We start from the raw sequence: 18937 nt of genomic DNA, 5'->3' as shown, positions 1-18937 counted from the left end.
TCTCATGCAATCTTTGGACGATCACATCTACATGTAGCTACGTACATTTTACAGATGTTATTGAAAATGCATGACACGAGTAGTTACCTAGTTTCTCAGCCTAACTAAAGCACAGAACTACACGTATAGTACCTCCAATTACCTTACAGTACAGCATAGCATTTGTATCGTTTCGTACAGAAATGATTGTGGGTTCTATACGTACAGTATCACGTGTGCTGACAGTTGGCATTTAGGCAGGTGCCTTCTTTGATTCTAAACCAGCACACTTATATCACAATTCAATCTTCATAAAATAATCATTAGCATTCTTTGGCTAGTCTCTCTTGGCTTCTTTTACTGGGCGAAGGGCTGGCAGTGACAAACCAGATGGCTCATCCCACGGCAAGAAGCTGTACACCCATACATTACATGGTGGCCATCTGGATGAGATGTTGAGTAGAAATCACTCCTCTTCAACTACCCACTCGTCCTGTCGAGATACTGAGCAAACTCTCAGTCTCACCCACATCGCGCCATTTTCGAATACTGATTGGTCTCGTGACAGTATATTTACGTGATGATCTGTTCACTTCATACAAACCAGTATAGTAGTATACTGTATTTTTGTAGCTGTGTAGCTTTTTATTGTAGCTGTGTGAATTCACTGTATAGCTAGTAATTATATCCTAGCTAAAGGGGGCCATGCTGCATGGGTTCCCTGTGAAATTTGGGGGGAAAGTTGCAAGTTGCTAGCTAGTTTTACTTTAAAATTTAGCATCAATTTTAAATTTTAAGGCATTTTCAAGCCTTTAAATTGCAAAAATTCTGCAGCTCCTGGTGGTTGCACCCCCAGACCCCCCCTTGAACTTCTAATTGCTAGCTATAACTAAATGAGCCATAAAGTAAGTTTCATGCTGTGTCCCCTGTATGTCAGGTCTACAATTATACATAGTATAGAAAGTTTGAAGAACAACAGATAGGCTTGAGCATATTTATATAGCTAGCTAGCAGTGAAATATCACCAAAATTGCATATCTGAGTGTCTAATTTTCCAAAATTTCCTGTGGGGGCATGCCCCCAGACCCCCCTAGAATGCTCATGCTTCACACTTCACAGACACTGTGCAACAGCTCCTCTCTCATTGGCGTAGCAATTTCAACATTATAGTCAATGGCCTGATCAACTCAATTTTTCTTCCTCCGGCCCTGAGAATAACTTGCAATGTAATATAACTGAGTAAATTATACATGCAACTGAATGCTTTATTAGGGTGACTGTTCTATTAGAGTATCTCGATCTCTCATTTGCTGCACGTAGTTGCCTTTCGAATCATAACTCAGTGATTTGTAATCCGATTCTTCTGTACTACTGCAAGAACTTTCTATGATGATTATTCCAGCTACATACAGATTTTCAGCTCGTTGCTCTAAGCGGTTTGTCTGGTAGACACAAAAACTAATAATTTTTTTATTCATAAAAATCGATCGCGTAATTTTGACACAGGTTGGGTTTTGTGTCATATCTCCATGGTCTTTATCTCGATTCCTTTCAAACCACAAAAAGGCACTCCTACGATGGTTGCTCCATCTACATATCAATTTTCAACTGATTCCTCCAAGGGGTTTACCCTGTAGGCGTGACAGACCTTCGACCTTATTTTACGCAAATAATCGGTCATAACTCCGTGAATGTTCATCGGATTCCTACCAAGGTTGGTACGGAGATCCTCCTTAATGAGCCCTTTAAGTGTGCCAAATTTCAGCCCAATCCGAGCACGCATTTGTGTTTTATGGCGAATTTTGCGAAGTGTGCGAAATGAAGAAGATGAAGAAAAAAACGAAGAAATTAAAACGAAATTTTGTTCGCTCGTATCTCGGAAATGGCTGGAGCGATTTTCTTCAAATTTGGTATGTAGACTCCCCTAACTGGGCGGCACGTCTCTAGCAAATTTGGTTCCAATCGGATAAGGGATCACAGAGCTACATAGGTGTGAAAATTGCGTTTTCTTTCTTCCTGTTAATATACTCACGGTGTGGCGCGCCGGCTTCTTGGGCCGCACGACACACTATCGTGTGTCTTGATTATGGACTACTCCAACTTGTTGCAGTACTTTTTATCAATGTGCTATGGTCCCTACTATAGTTGAAAATTTTTTTGTGTACTTGTTTGTTGACTTTTTTTGTAAATAATTATTATGACTGGTGAACCCACGCATACCGCATCTGAAATGGCACCGCGCCCACCAGCTATGTTAATTATTGTCTGCAAAGTGAAGTATCCATTACACTTCATTGTCAGCTATGTTCAACTTGTTACACAGCATTTTGAATCAAGAACTGTTCGAAAAGCACCTCTGCAATCTCAGCATACCGAAAGAAATGGTACCGCGCTCCCCAGTTATATCGATTTTCATCTAGATGAAAAGTGAAGTATCCACTACACTTCGTTGTTGGCTGTGTTCAACCCGTTACACAGCAGTACAAATCAAGAACCATTCAAAAAGCACCTCTGCTAACAAAATAGCCACTATGAAAAATACGGACGATTTCCTTTACAAAGGGAAGCCATCACGTGCTACCACCAAATCAATACTTTTCGCTGTCAGCAAAGATGAATGGGACACAAAGGAAGATACTAGTAAGCCCATGAAGAATGCATTGTATGTACTGCGGTATGCCAAAAGGCACCTCTCGGGCCAAAGCGATGTCGAACAGTGAATAAAACAAGCCCGTAGCCTTAGCCATTATCAAGTTACGCTTGTCTGAAGGCATCAGTCAGTCGGTTACTTACTCAGTCAGTCTGTAGAAAATTCCATTAAATATACATTTTTTAAATTCCGTAGTAACTTGTTGAAAACGTTTCGGATCGATCTGAAACCTTGTTTGGGCTTAGTTTTACCTAACCAATACTGCCTTGTCATCGTCAGGGTAAATCGAGGCTGTTTTTTCAGTGATGTTATTTCGTGGGCCACGCCTACTCCTTTGTGGTCCCTACTATACAGTACTATTGTACTGCATGATACTATCATACTGTATGATAGTACATAAAACATGCATAAAAAGTGCCAAAAAATTGTACATTTGTCCAGGATTAAAACCAGGGACCTCCACATCTATATGCCCAACCCCTCTACCACTGTCAATTGTTCATCCCAACATACCTTATAAATGAAACTTCTAGTTTACTACACCAGAACATCCAAGTTTATAATTTTCGATAGAAGTTCTAGATTGTTCTAGAACATTCTAGGTACGTTGTATTAGAAGTGCTAAGAAAAATGTGCACTCTATTAGAGTACTACAAAAATATTAACAAATAGTGAATAAAATAGACTATACCAAAAAATAATACGTAGCAATCAAGATATTCCAATGGAGGAGTTGGTGATAGTGTGATTTGTTGTTACTCCTACCTCCTAAAATGCTTATGTAAACTAATTGAATTTTCTTGTGCCTGTTGGTAAACTATAAAGGTGCAAGCCTTCACTAGTGCATTGGAAATCTGTTTAATATATCAGTGAGTTATTATGCAAAAACCAACCATGCATATATATATGTAACATGCACGTTTCAAGATACTTTTAAATCATATATATGCATACAATACTCAAACATTGAAAAGACTATGTTATAGTTAAACCCCACCACAAGTTAGGATATCATAGTTATCAACCTGAGGCCAAGATGAAGCCAAGGCCGAGAAGGCCAATGTGTTGATAACTAGATATCCTACGAGTACATTTGGAGTTTAACTGGCTTCTATCCCACACTTAATAACATGTCAATAAGGCTAGATAAGCATGTCAGTTGTGTATACATAGGCGGAAGGGGGGGGGGGAGGGGGGCATGGCCAGCCACTTTTATCGGACAATCATGTGCAAGAAAAGATCAAGATACTCTAATAGAATAATCATTTTTTTTTACATTTCCTATAAAAGTTGTAAGCAACCACTTAATTTATTTGCAAAATCATAGTAAAATAGTTTTAAATACTTTTCCTGGGGGAAGCCCCCAGATCTCCACGGATAGAATTTATATTTGTTACATACTTCATACTCCATTGAGTAAATTTCACTGTCAATGTTTGCCCCTTCACTCTTTGGCCTGCTCCACTGCTCCTGTGTGTATGGCTTCAATTTTTGCTGAACTTGTAGTTTTATAAAGTGTAGGGCTTCAATTTGTTTTGATTGCACTTCTTTCAGTTGAATGTGTAAATATATGTTGTCTTCCATCTATGCACTGGGGTTTAACTACTATGTACTCCCTTGATGTAGGGCTTCAGTGAGATAGAAAATATGCAAAGTAATACAGAAATTAAAATATCAAATTTTTCTGTTTACCTGTAGAAAAATAAATTAAATATGTAGACAAAACAAGCCCCAAAGCCAGCCTGTAGTTGAATTTGGTGCTTGCGTATACAAATACGAAAAGAAGTGATATCTAATCCTAAGGTGCCAAGCTATGAAAAAGAGTGGGGCCTTTCAAAAATAAGCATGAAAAAGATGTGATATCAAAGGTGGTGGTCAAGAAGATGGCTGCAATGATATTTTGTCAATTAATCTGTAGCATTACAAATTAAGTGACATCATTGCTTGGCTATCACCTTTGATATCACATCCTGTTTATGTTAGCTTATTTTTCACCCTTTTCACAGCTTGGCTCTGCTGTTTTGGATTACACATGGTTAATAAGCTCATATTGCAGGGGCGTATCCAGGATTTTTCCAAGGGGGTTTCCAGATTTGGTGGTGTGTTTGATGCAGGGGTCTGGGGCACCACTGACAGATTTTGAACATCAAATGCTTCAAAATTTACTAGTTCATGTTCTATAGATAATACAAACTATAGTACATTATGCTATCTTCAATATAATAATAACTGCTTATAGCTAATTCCTTTAAATATATGTGATCCAAATAGTTATTGCTATCCTTAATTCTGCAGTTAAAAATTAAATTTAATAGTCTTGCATTAGGCTTGCGCCGATTATGCCAGCATAATTTTTGGCATAATAGGGAAGGAAAAGCATAAAGCATAATGCTAGCATAATGGAGCATAATTGGAGCATAATGGGGGAATTTTTGCCACAATAAGTAGAAATTACAGCAATCACGAAGTTGGTGGCTAACCTGTTCAGATGTAGAAGTTATTCTGACAACAAGTAGAAACGATTCACTACTGTTTACTGAATGTAGGACCAATCTTCTAGGCACGTGACTGAGAGAAAATTATTGATTGTGGGATCAAAATATTAGTAAAGCTAACACCTGCAGCCACGTGCCATACGGTGAGGCATGGCGGAGTGCCAGGCTAGCTCAGTATCAGCATGCATACTGTCTGATACATCTGACTCGGAGTATAGAAGTGGTGATGACGATAATGTTAGAGAAGACCAGGATTGTGGAGTAGTAGCTTCCGCGGACCAGGACTGCAATGAGGTTATTAATGAAGATAGGAACTCCTCAACCTCAGCTGTATCGCTTTTAAGCGTATTGAAAGCACCCAGACTATCGGATTTATCTAGGAAAAGAAAAGTAGTGGTAAACCCCCCACCAAAAGGTAAACGTTCTTCTGCTGGAAGAAATTCAAAGACAATTGTCAACATAAAACCAGATCAGCATGTGAAAGAGTATCCTGGTGAGCATTTCACAATCTCAAATGGGAAATTGTTTTGTGAAGCATGCAAAGAAGTGTTAAATACAAAGAAAAGTAGTATAAACAACCATATTCTGTCAGCAAAGCACAAAAATGGAGTAGTCAGGCTGCAGCAAAAGGAGAAAAGGGATCAGACAATAGTGCAAGCTTTACAGAGATACAATGAGTCAAATCACACTCGAGGTGAAACACTTCCCATAGAACATCAGGCTTACCGTGTCAAAGTAGTACGAACATTTCTTGGTGCAGCTGTGCCACTAAATAAGTTGGACAAATTTTGAAATCTTTTGGAAGAAAGTGTTTTTAGCCTATCTGACAGACGTCATATATCTAATCATATTCCCTTTATCCTAACAGAAGAGAGAGTAATGCTCAAAAGAGAACTGACAGATAAATATGTATCTGTTACATTTGATGGTACAACACGTCTTGGAGAGGCTATGGTAGTGGTAGTGAGATTTGTCAGTAATGAATGGACTTTGGAACAACGTCTGGTAAAGTTACAAATGCTCACAAAAAGTATGAAAGGGGAAGAAGTAGCTAGAGAGCTAATGAAAATGCCATCGATCCATCTCACCTTGTAGTAGCTATGCATGACAGTGCATCAGTTAATGACGCTGCTATGAAGATAGTTAAAGTCATCTATCCAAATTTACTTGATGTTGGATGTTTCTCTCACACACTTGACCTAGTAGGGGAACATTTTCATATGCCAACCCTCAGTGAATTCGGAGTTTTGTGGGTCAGTTTATTTGCCCATAGTCCCAAAGTCCATATGCTTTGGAAGGATCATACATCTTTGTTAATGCCAAGTTATAGTCCCACTCGATGGTGGAGTAGATGGGAGGTATTTAAGCAGTTAATGGTACAATTTGGTGACCTTGAGGAATTTCTTAAAAGCAGTGATGTATCTCCTACGACTAGAACAAAGCTTCTGTCATTTTTCTCTGATTCCTCTAAGAAAGCTAACCTACAGATTGAATTGGCAGCAATTGTAGATTATGGTAAACCATTTGTTAAAGCTACATATAAACTTGAAGGTGATGGACCATTAGCCCTTGAATGCTATGAGGCTGTGGAGACTGTGTCACATAGTGTTGAGCTGGCCTATGCACCAAATGTTGAAGCAGTTGCCAAAACATTGTCTCATGGCTCACAAACTGTTAAGCAAAGGTTACTCAATCATGCTATATAAAACATGTGTTCAGCCTGCTCACAGCTATTACAAATGACAATTATCATCAAGCTTAAAAGTTCCTCTGGTTGCTTTTAAGGCTGCAAGATTATTTTCTCCTAAAGTTGTTAATGTGTTGAAGCCCACTCTGGCAATGATTGATACACGTACAGTGTTCCCATTCCTGAAAGAAAGAATACCTGGCCTTAAACAAGTACTTCCTCTTTATCTTACAAAAAGTAGTGATATTCCTGAATCTACTGATTGCCTACAGTGGTGGAAAACCTATGCGACTGAACTACCTGTGTGGTCATCTGCTGCTCAGCTAGTACTACTAGTGCAGCCTTCTTCAGATGCAGCTGAAAGAGTTTTCTCACTACTAAATTCCTCTTTTACAGATCAACAGGATCTTTCACTACAAGACTATGTTGAAACTTCCATCATGCTACAATATAACAAACGATCACAATAATAACAAATATCACTTGGTATCAAGACACACGGTAGTGTGTCGTGCGGCCCAAGAAGCCGGCGCGCAACCCCGTGAGTATATTGACAGGAAGAAAGAAAACGCAATTTTCGCACCTCCGTAGCTCTGTGCTGCCTTGATGAAACAACACGAATTTGCTGTGGACACTCCCTCCACCTTCAGCACTCCACATTCCAAATTTGAGCGAAATCGCTTCAAGCATTCCCGAGATATGCGACTTCAAAAATTGGCTTAGTTTCTTCGTTTTTTTTTCTTCTTATTTTTCTTCCTCTTTTCGCACACTTACAAAAACTGCTATAAAACGCGAACGCCTTATCCGATCGCCTTGAAATTTGGCACACAGAAGGGGGGTATAAAGGCACATCTCTGTACCAACTTTGGCTGGAATACGATAAACAGGCAAAGAGGTATGAGCGATTATTCACGAAAAATAACACCAATATGTTGTCACGCCTACAGGATAAACCGCGTATGGGAAGAAGCTGAAAATCGGTGGGTGAATAGGTTAACTATTGAACCTCAAACCTTTTGTGGTTTGAAAGAAATCGAGCTAAAAACCAGGAAGATACAACGAAAAAACCAACAGTGTGTAACAATTACGCAATCGAGGTTAGCTAATAAAAAACGACTGCTTGCCACGCCTACCAGGTAAACCGCTTGGGGTAATGCTTTGAAAATCGCTGTACAGATGGAGTTATCATCTTAGAAAGGCTCTTCAATGGTGTAGAAGAATCAGACTTAAAGCCACGGAGTTATAACACGAAATCCAACTTGGTGTAGCAAGTGCAAGATCGAGATACTCTAATAGAGCAGTCATCCTAATAGAGCAGTCACCCTGAACAGAATTCAAGAGATCAGTTAGAAATAAGTAACCTGTATAGAGATCAGCTACAAACAAATCACCCTGTAGAGAGTTCAGCTACAAACAATTCACCCTGTTCAGACATCAGTTAGAAGAAGTTTTCTTGTAGAGAGTTTAGTTACAAACAAATCACCCTGTTGAAAGATCAGCTAGAAGATGTCACCTTGTAGATAGTTCAGTTACAAACAAACCACCATGTAGAGAATTCAGCTACAAACTAGTGACCCTGTAGATACATCAGCTAGAAGAAGTTACCTTGTAGAGAGTTCAGCTACAAAGAAACCATTCTGTAAAGAGCTAAGCTGCAAACAAATCACCTATACAGAATTCAGGTACAAACAAATCACCCTGTAGAGAGATCAGCTAGAAGAAGTTACCTTGTAGATAGTTCAGCTACAAACAAATCATCCTGTAGAGAGATCAGTTAGAAGAAGTTACCTTGTAGATCGTTCAGCTACAAACAATTCACCCTGTAAAGAGATCAGCTAGAAGAAGTTACCTTGTAGAGAGTTCAGCTACAAAGAAACCATCATGTAGAGAATTCAGCCGCACGTGTAGAGAGTTCAGCTACAAACAAATCTCCCTGTGGAGAGATCAGCTAGAAGAAGTTTCCTTGTAGAGAGTTCTGCTACAAACAAATCACCCTGTAGAAAGACCAGCTAGAAGAAATCACCTTGTAGAGAGTTCAGCTTCAAAGAAACAATCATGTGAGAGTTCAGCTACAAACAAATTGTCCTGTAAAGAGATCAGCTGGAAGAAGTTACCTTGTAGAGAGTTCAGCTACAAAGAAACCATCATGTAGAGAGTTCAGCTACAAACAAATCACCCTGTAGAAAGATCAGCTATAGAAGAAATCACCTTGTAGAGAGTTCAGCTACAAAGAAACCATCATGTATAGAGTTCAGCTACAAACAAATCGTCCTGTAGAGAGATCAGCTAGAAGAAATTACCTTGTAGAGAGTTCAGCTACAAAGAAACCATCATGTAGAGAGTTCAGCTGCAAACAAATCACCTGTAGAGAGTTAAGCTACAAACAAATCTCCCTGTAGAGAGATCAGCTAGAAGAAGTCACCTTGCAGAGAGTTCAGTTACAAAGAAACCACCATGTAGAGAGTTCAGCTGCAAACAAATCATCTGTAGAGAGTTCAGCTAGAAACAAGTCACCTTGTAGAGAGTTCAGCTAGAAGAAGTCACATTGTAGAGAGTTCGGCTACAAAGAAACTACCATGTAGAGAGTTCAGCTGCAAACAAATCACCCTGTAGAGAACTCAACTACAAACAAATCGCCCTGTAGAAAGATTAGCTAGAAGAAGTTACCTTATAGGGAGTTCAGCTACGAACAGATCACCCTTTAGAGAGTTCAGCTACAAACAAATCACCCTGTAGAGAGTTCAGTTACAAAGAAACCACCATGTAGAGAGTTCAGCTGAAAAAAAAAATCACTCAGTAGAGAGTTCAGCTAGAAGAATTCACCTTGTAGAGAGTTCAGCTGCAAATAAATCACCCTGTAGAAAGTTCAGCTATGAACAGATCACCCTGTAGAGAGATCAGCTAGAAACAAGTCACCCTGTAGAGAGTTCAGCTAGAAGAAATTACCTTGTAGAGAGTTCATTCAGCTACAAAGAAACCACCATTTAGACAGTTCAGCTGCAAACAAATCACCCAGTAGAAAGTTCAGCTATGAACAGATCACCCTGTTGAGAGTTCAGTTAGAAACAAGGAATCCTGTAGAGAGATCACCTAGAAGTATCACCTTGTAGAGAGTTCAGCTACAAACAAATCACCTGTAGAGAGGTCAGCTACAAACAAATCACCCTGTACAGAGATCAGCTAGAAGAAGTCACCTTGTAGAGAGTTCAGCTATACAGAAACCACCATGTAGAGAACTCAGCTACAAACAAATCGCCCTGTAGAAAGATCAGCTAGAAGAAGTTACCTTGTAGGGATTTCAGCTACAAACAAATCATCCTGTAGAGAGTTCAGCTACAAAGAAACCATTCTTTAAAGAGCTCAGCTGCAAATAAACCACCTGTACAGAATTCAGCTACAAACAAATCACCCTGTAGAGAGATCAGCTAGAAGAAATTACCTTGTAGATAGTTCAGCTACAAACAAATCACCCTGTAGGAAGATCAGTTAGAAGAAGTTACCTTGGAGAGAGTTCAGCTACAAAGAAACCATTTTGTAAAGAGCTCAGCTGCAAACAAATCACCTGTACAGAATTCAGCTACGAACAAATCACCCTGTAGAGAGATCAGCTAGAAGAAGTTACTTTGTAGATCGTTCAGCTACAAACAATTCACCCTGTAGAGAGAGCAATTAGAAGAAGTCACCTTGTAGAGTGTTCAGTTACAAAGAAACCACCATGGAGATTTCTGTAATCAATTATGTGACCGGATTTGCGAAAAGGGGTCTTCCATACACATCCAATTCTGTAAACGTTAGAGACCATAACGCAATGTTCAAATAACATATTTACTTGACAATTTCACCATGTATTCAGCTATAGTGGTGCTCACCACTGCCCGAATTTCAAGGCAATAGCTCTTTCCAATCTGAAGTTATTAATTGTCAAAGTTGGCAAATTGGATGTGTGCGGAAGACCCCTTTCGCAAATCCGGTCACATATGTATTATATATATAATTTGTACATTTACTGATAAAATATTTAAAGTACATCTACTTCATCTTTTCTTCTTCCTGTAGTAAAGAAAAAAAACATAGGTTAAAAAAGTCCCAAAGCTGGCCATAGGCCGGCTTTGGGGTATACAAATACAAAAAGAAATGAAATCTAATCCAAAACAGCTAAGCTGTAAAAAAAGTGTGCGGCCCTCAGAAAGGCTATGGTGAAAAAAGATGTGAAATCCAAGGTGGCGGCCAAGAAATGGCTGTGATGGTAGGTTAATGGTAAAAATTTTAATAATGACAATTCAGGTGAATTTTTGTGCCACTTCACAAAATTTACCTGAATCGTCATTATTAAAATTTTTACCATTAACCTACCATCACAGCCATTTCTTGGCCGCCACCTTGGATTTCACATCTTTTTTCACCATAGCCTTTCTGAGGGCCGCACACTTTTTTTACAGCTTAGCTGTTTTGGATTAGATTATACTAACTACAAGGAAATTCTGACATTGTAAAGAAACATGATTAATATTATTGTAAATGAACTATGTTGTGGTTCATTATATTTATTCTCATTGAGATCACCAATCCATCTGTCACTGTAAGATTCACGTTCAGTAGCTGTTCTCTACATAAAAACAAAAAGCATAATGCTCAACTAAAAAGCATAAAAATAAGCATAATAGGTACAAATTTGGGGAAATGCCAAAAAGCATAATAGGTAAATTTTGGAGCATAATAGGCTCAAGCCTATCTTGCATTAACATTATTCTTTAATGAAACTATACCTGCAATCCATTATGAATGTGTTATTAGAGTACTTTTGACCACTATATTAGAATGCATCTGACTGCTCTATTAGGGTATCTCTATCTTTATTCGCAGTAAATTCATACTCTTGTTCTCCTTAAGGTCTTTTAGCAAGTTTCCTATTACATGCACTGTAGCTGTGCTCTATTTCCATCTTTCTGTAAATCTGTGCAGACATGGTTTCACTTTCAGGTGTCCTTGCTGCAAGCTCACAAGTTCAAATTTCAAAGGGGGTTTCCAGAACCCCCTCACAAGTTCAAATTTCAAAGGGGGTTTCCAGAACCCCCCCTCCCATAAATACGCTCCTGTATTGCCTGTTAAGTGCACATAGTGCTGGGTATCTGCATGCTTGTTAAGCACGTACAAGAATTATATGTTATGTAGAATGGAAGCCATAAATCTGTCTGAAGTGTCACACTACGCTCAATGCCTCACCAGGCACATCAACTGATACTACCACTTGTAATAGTGATAACTTGACTAAAATGAAGCATTTCAGGTATAAAAACTATGGTGGGTACAAATAACGCTCTCCCAACAGAAATCTCTAGTGGTCATCTCTAAGCATATGCTCAAACGGCACCCCATGCTTAACAACTATTCAAATAGATTTTCAGAAAGTCATAAATGTTTATGATTAATGTTTTTATTAATGCATTCCTTATCATGTCAGATTGCTGATTTTGGGATGGCACGAAATGTGACTGGTGACATCTACTATACATCAGGAGGGAAGGTACCAGTGAAGTGGACAGCTCCTGAGGTATAATGCCACCAATCTGCTGATCATAACCAAATTTATACAAATTTATATATATATATAGGCATTGTACTTTCATAAGTACTCGGTCCAAAGTGATGTTTGGAGTTATGGGTGTGTACTGTATGAGATATGGAGTATTGGACATAAACCATTTGAGGAAATAAATGTTACTCAGGTTGGAATGTATGAAAACAAATGATAAAAGTATTAATTACATATCCATGTGTATTTGATTGAGTAGTTAAGCAAAACTTCTCATACATTCATTACATTTACATTACAAACCAGTGAGCAAAAGATCACTAAACTTTTAATTCTTTTCTCCAATTTTTTATTATAAAAATAATTTATTCTTTCAGTACCTAGAGAAGATAATGGATGGTTGTAGACTTCCACCACCTCCAGGTTGTCCTAGGGAGATCTATCATATCATGATACAATGTTGGTTAGTTAATTTACTGATCAATGATGGATATGATATGAATTGTTGTTTGACAGGCATCCTGATTCCAAAGCTCGACCATCTTCTGAAGCTTTAGTAAGGATGTTACTAAAATCAGACAGGTTGTTGTTACATTGGTCAGATGAAGATAAGATGGTAGCTAGTGAAGCTACTATACTGGGTAAACCACTGTTTTTTGGAGAACAGCTTTATGATGACCTACAGAAATTTCATGTTGTTGTTTAGTATAACTGTTATATGGTTCTGCAATTGAACTGAGTAATTATAGAACCTTCTCTGCATAACATTATTATAGTACTACCAGACCACTTCAACTTAAATTTTAATGACTTAAAGTCAGTTGCTAATGTCAACTTCTATACTGAAAGGTTGAGTCTACATGTTAAGTGATCAAAAAGTACAAATTAGGCCACTCTAAATAAATTCTTAGTTTCTTGTCCACCGCCCACGTCTGTTTACTGCCAACACTAAAATATTCCATTACTTCATATTCTTCCATTATTTTCCATTTTTCCTTGCATACTATACAGTATATAGCTCTCATTAAAGACAATTTTGTAATGTGTCTGTTCACATGTCAGTGTGCTATTGAATCAGCACAAAGTTTATACCTGCTACTTAAAAGGTGAAGATACAAGCTTAAGCATGCTTTTATGTAGTTTTCTATAGCTGTGCTCAGGAAAATAATGGCTTGAAAGGCAGCCAATCTTATAATGGGAATAAACCACCCGCATGTATGGAAATAAGTCTGAATGGAGGACAGGAAACAGAATTTATTTGGAGTGGCCTTATATAGCTGTTAAGTGATTGGAGGCTGTGAGGGTAAAGCTAGCTTGTAAAGTAATCACACAGACACTATTAGATGTACTACATATGTGTGTGGTCCATGCAAAGTTGTGCAAATAGCCTCCAGCAAAAAGTTTAGTTAGGAATGCTTTTTATCACTTTACTTTCCTGGAAAAAATTCACAATGCATGCAGATGATTGGACATATGCCATGCATGCATGGCATATAAGATTTAAACCTGAAAAAATCAGAGTCTGGCATGTTATATACATGCACAATACATACTATGCAAGTGTCATGTGGAATGCTCACACTAAGAGGAACATTTCTGTTTTACATGGAGAAAATTCATAATCATGTTGCGTGTGTGTGGCAACAGGTACAAATAACTGTGTAGTCCAGGTGAATGCTGTCACAAGCTCTGTTGATCATCTAATCATCATTATGGTATTCTAACAATAATGTTACCATGTATGCATGATAATATTTCACCATCACATTTCCTTGGTCTTTTCTAAGAACACACAATTTTATAGACTGCATTTGTGTACCTACCGGTAGTCACCATGTGACTATATAAACTAATTAAAGATTATTTTGGTAAATAAGTGTTCTGGAGGTCATTGAAGATATGACTACTTGTGTCAAGAGATTCTCCCAATTTTGTGGACAATTCTTCTGCATTGTTTGGTGCTGTAGTACTAAACAGCAATGTCCTGTCTGACTTCTGTAGTGTCCTTGATAATTCACATGGATGTATACGTTGATATGGTATTGGATTCCTGCAACAAAACAAAGTCGTGCACTTGCTTAAAACATACCCGAATAACTAATAAGTGCCAATTAGTACAATTAAAAACTTTATAGAGGAAACACTTTCTCAACTGGCATACAGTATTCCTTGTAAAACACCTACATTAAATGCTAAATACCTACAATAAATATTCTGGTGTGATACCATGTAGCTAGCATACATAACTAGATAATCATGTAACCTCCGCTGACATCAGATAGGTTTAGCATTGTATGGGACTAGAAACTAGCTGAAAAGTCATTCTATCAGTACTTATTTCTCAATTAATCCTTGGAATATCACACTGATCTCTTGCAGGATATATAAAACAACTGAGCATGCAGTTGCAACAACAGGAACATTATAGGCTTCTAGGTACTTTACATGTTTCAGTCTACTCAAGATCCCACTCCCTCTCTTTACTGTGCGAACATGCTGCGATTAACTCTCATATAATTTTTTTCTTAATGCATGGTGCCACCACCTCCAGGTTGTCCTAGAAAGATCTATCATATCATAATACAATGTTGGTTAGTTACCTTACTAATCAATGATGGATAGTATATGAATTGTTGTTTGACAGGCATCCTGATCCCAAAGCTAGACCATTTTCTGAAGCGTTAGTAAGGATGTTACTAAAATCAGACAGGTTGTTGTTACATTGGTCAGATGAAGATAAGATGGTAGCTAGTGAAGCTACTATACTGGGTAAACCACTGTCTTTTGGAGAACAACTTTATGAAGACCTGCAGAGGCTTTTTGTTGTTGCTTAAACTGTTACTTAAATGGTCATGCACTTTGCACAGTTTGTTATAATTTAAGTATTAATAATAGAGTACATGTTTAGGTGATTTGCTGTGTAATACATGTAATTCTCTACTGCAAAAACAAGTTGTTGTTGTGTCACTTCTAAAATTCAGACACTCAATTTGTAATATTATTAATTAATTTACATTGCTGTATGCACTGCTTAGGGAGGTGAAACTTGAGCATACCACTTAAAACTACAAATTATGCACAGAACTGTCTTCTCAACTGTTTTAAGCAGGGGAGTTACCAGACAGCTGCAGTTTCTAGACACCTTTCCGTCAACCTGCTCTTACATCACAGAAAGGAAACCAGTTGCTCTGAAATTTGAAGGAGAACAATGCCAAACAGAGAGAAATGTTGGCATTGCTCTCTTTGAATAGGCTCCAAACACTTCTGACTGTTGTACAAGCTTGTGAAGTTATTGAATGTACATAAAATTTTTCACTTGGACACTGAGAATTCCCAGAATGAAACTAAACTCAATAATCATGAATATGGCATCCACCATACTAAGCCATATGCTTGTAAAGCTGCTACTAATATTAATATATCTCCACACAGTAACATTAAGCTACTTTATAGCTGAAGGCATGCACACAATCACAAAATTTCTGCTAGGCAAAGCTATTTAGCATGTCAAGAGCTATAGAATGAGTGACATTGAGAAGGCAGTTGTCGAGGTTTGTAAAACAGATGGATTGACTGCTCGTGCAGCAGTAGTAGTAAAAAATATAGATTGGCATCCAGTACACTGCATGGAAATGTAAAGAAAATAGTGCTATTGATCCAACAGCTTTGACAACGTCCAAAGAGAAATTTCTATGATGTGGGGAAAAGACTGCCAGCAAGAAAAGGTGCATTGATCAGTGAAAGGAAGCCTCAACATAAACTAGCTCAGGCTGACTATGGTTATTCATGCACAGATAGTTCAAAGTACTACCAGAATAACAACACACTATACTGATGAATAGAATACAACTAATAGCTAACCATATTATTCTGTATAGCTAATTCAATATAAATGTATGCATGTGTTGCAAACTACTGGGACATAATATTGAGAAATAGATCTAGAGGTATATAAAACTCTTGGTTGGTCACAGAACCCAGGCTAACAAGTGATATTATACACCAGTGCACCACCCCCCCGGAACTATGCTGGCCCCACTACTGCTTCTCTACATTATATCAATAAAACTAATTATTAGATCCACTGTGAAACTTATTAGCTTGATAACATCTAAATTTATAGACTCCATTTATACCACTGAATATTGTAAAGTATTACAAAACTAGCTAGCTACTTGAATTGTCTTAAGTTATAGGAAAAATTATGCTGTAGCTCAGTACAGTAACCAAAACGTGTGAGCATCTACTACTTAGCAACCTATCATCATTCAGTATAACTGAACAAGCGCTGTCACAGTGTAATCTCTATTAAAGTGTAACCAAGGGGTAGCTCACAAGCTTTAAAAATCCAAAACTGTGTACGAGAGTCCCAACATTTAAATATTCAATAAGTATAATATATATAAATACAATTTTAAAAATTTATCTACTTTCTAAAGATGGTTCACTCACATTCTCACTATACTACTTGTGTAGGAAACAGGAACAGTAGACAAGAGGGGACCAAAGAAGCCTTGACAGGAGCACAATTGTGCTTTGTAATAATTGATTCATGAAACATTCAGCACCTAGTTACTCCAAATAGTCATTGTAGCTACCTAGTCATTGTCTGAAAGCAGGTTCATGAAATTAATGTGTGAACGGATGGAAACGAAAATAATCATATTTTAGATTTCAATATTTAATGGATTTATAATTGGATTTCTCTGATAGTGTACGAGAGTCCCAGCTTGTAAGCTACCCCTTGAGTGTAACCAACACTTCTGGCTCCTGGAATCATGGAGTCAAAAAAATTTATATAGCTAGAGACTCAATACAGTCACAGCCACTCCAAATAAATTCTCTGTTTCCCACTTCTGATTAGGCCACTACAATGAGATTACTTGTTTCTCATCAACTTCTCATAGAGTAACACATGCAGGCGAGCGGGTTATCTCATTATCTCATTATTGCACAAGCCATAGCTATAAATTGCAGGATGTATATATTTGTACAAAACCAGTATACTAATTCTTTATTTTAGGTTATTGGCAGGGTGCACACCAAGCACTGGTGTACACTGAGGGTAAAACTCAGAGTTCACGTAAACTTCAACTGCTTCAACTCCAGTAACAAAGCATTCAAGTCCTTTACAAGAGTTCCACCAGTCTTGGAGTCATGTGCGATATCCCAGTACAGTAGCAGCAAGCAGCAGCAGTAGCAAGCAGCAGCGGTATTAACACGTGTAGGCTAGTCAGTCTTATTAGGGGGAGGGGCTGTGCAAGCTTGTGGCAGAAGTATCAACACTAAAGCTACTATGACACTTAGATATGATGATCCTGCACATAGGGCATGCAGGTCACGGTACCAATGCTAGTGTATAATCTAATGTACACTGTATAGCACTCACTGTTGATGCCTTGGTGGTTGTTGAAGCTCCAGAAAGTACTCTAATCAACACAGAAGTAAAAAAACTCATAAAAGGTGTCTGTATCTCAATGGGATTGCCGTTTTCCATGGAAATTGCGCTTTTCTACATGATAAACTCACTATATACCACAACACTCAAAAAAGCCATGCTGCAATCTTGTGCAATAATGAGTGCACATGGGTAAAAGTTATCTCATTGTAGTGGCCTTACTGTCAGGTCTGAACATTCCATTATTCCATATTCTTCGATTATTTTCCAATTATTCTTGCATACTGTACAGGCTCAGTATCTGACTTGTAACATTGTCAGCATATATGTGTCAACAGTGCTATCAAGTCAGCACACATTCATGTTTGTGTTAGTTTTGCATCTTAAAATGGAAGGTACAAGCTTAAGCATGTTTTTATATGCAGCTCTTTATGATCGTGCCAGCAAATGATATTTGGAAAACTATATTGGGACCATTAGTTAAATCAGTAACAACCAGGCGGTTAGGCCACTCCAAATAAGTTCTCTGTTTCCCGTCCTGGTCTCAGGCATATTTGCATGCGAGCAGTCCATTTCCATGAGACAGCTTAAGTACAGGGGTCTAGACTCAGGGGTACCATGCACTGGGCGGACAGTACAGGATCCCTGGCAAGACTTACACTATTATTATTATTGTATAATGTACAAACCTCAATCACGAGTATAATGTACATGATTAGTTAACAAACTAAATGTTAATGAAACTTAATTACTATTAAATTACAATACAAAAATAATAATTATGGCATGCAGAAAAGTTCAGTTTAGGCAAACCAATAGGTCCCAGTCTGGGATTTAAAAGCCTGTATGAGCAGGAGACAGCAATGGAAGCAGCCTGCTCAAACAGTGATCTTATAGTCTTCTTTGTCACTTCACAAGCATTGGCTACTTGGGCAATTGAGTCTGGCATAAAATGGCCTAAACTACCAAACTCATTCTACTGCTGGTCGGCCCCAGAGAGATCTGACAGACTTCCCTCTGGCGGTGTGTGAGGGAAAGCTCCCTTTGTCTGATTGAACTGTTTGTGTGTGCATTTTAAAAAATTTTTAAAAAATGAAATAAAAAAATAATAAAAATTTCCAATAATCAACATGAGTACGATGTACGTTGGCAACTGAAGCCCTAGCAGCAGATAGAGAGTTAAGGACAGTAGGAG

At 38.1% G+C, this 18937-nt stretch overlaps 1 protein-coding gene across 2 annotated transcripts in view; it reads left to right on the top strand.

Moving 5' to 3' along the window:
- LOC136251321 (uncharacterized) overlaps positions 1-15316 on the top strand; it is a 46727-nt gene extending 31411 nt beyond the window's left edge. The window contains exons 11-14 of one of the 2 annotated variants that reach the window (XM_066043757.1): positions 12273-12362; positions 12424-12537; positions 12722-12807; positions 14989-15316. In XM_066043757.1, coding sequence (XP_065899829.1) covers positions 12273-12362; positions 12424-12537; positions 12722-12807; positions 14989-15178 — 480 coding nt within the window. In that variant the 3' untranslated portion in view covers positions 15179-15316. Of the gene's footprint in view, positions 1-12272; positions 12363-12423; positions 12538-12721; positions 12808-12860; positions 13146-14988 lie in introns of those variants that run through there. The other variant, XM_066043756.1, reaches the window with a different exon arrangement.
- Positions 15317-18937: the final 3621 nt, after the last annotated feature.

The sequence above is a fragment of the Dysidea avara genome, chromosome 3 (genome assembly GCF_963678975.1).
Source record: "Dysidea avara chromosome 3, odDysAvar1.4, whole genome shotgun sequence".
Classification (NCBI taxonomy): Eukaryota; Metazoa; Porifera; class Demospongiae; order Dictyoceratida; family Dysideidae; genus Dysidea; species Dysidea avara.
This window is presented reverse-complemented; position numbering and strand designations above follow the sequence as displayed.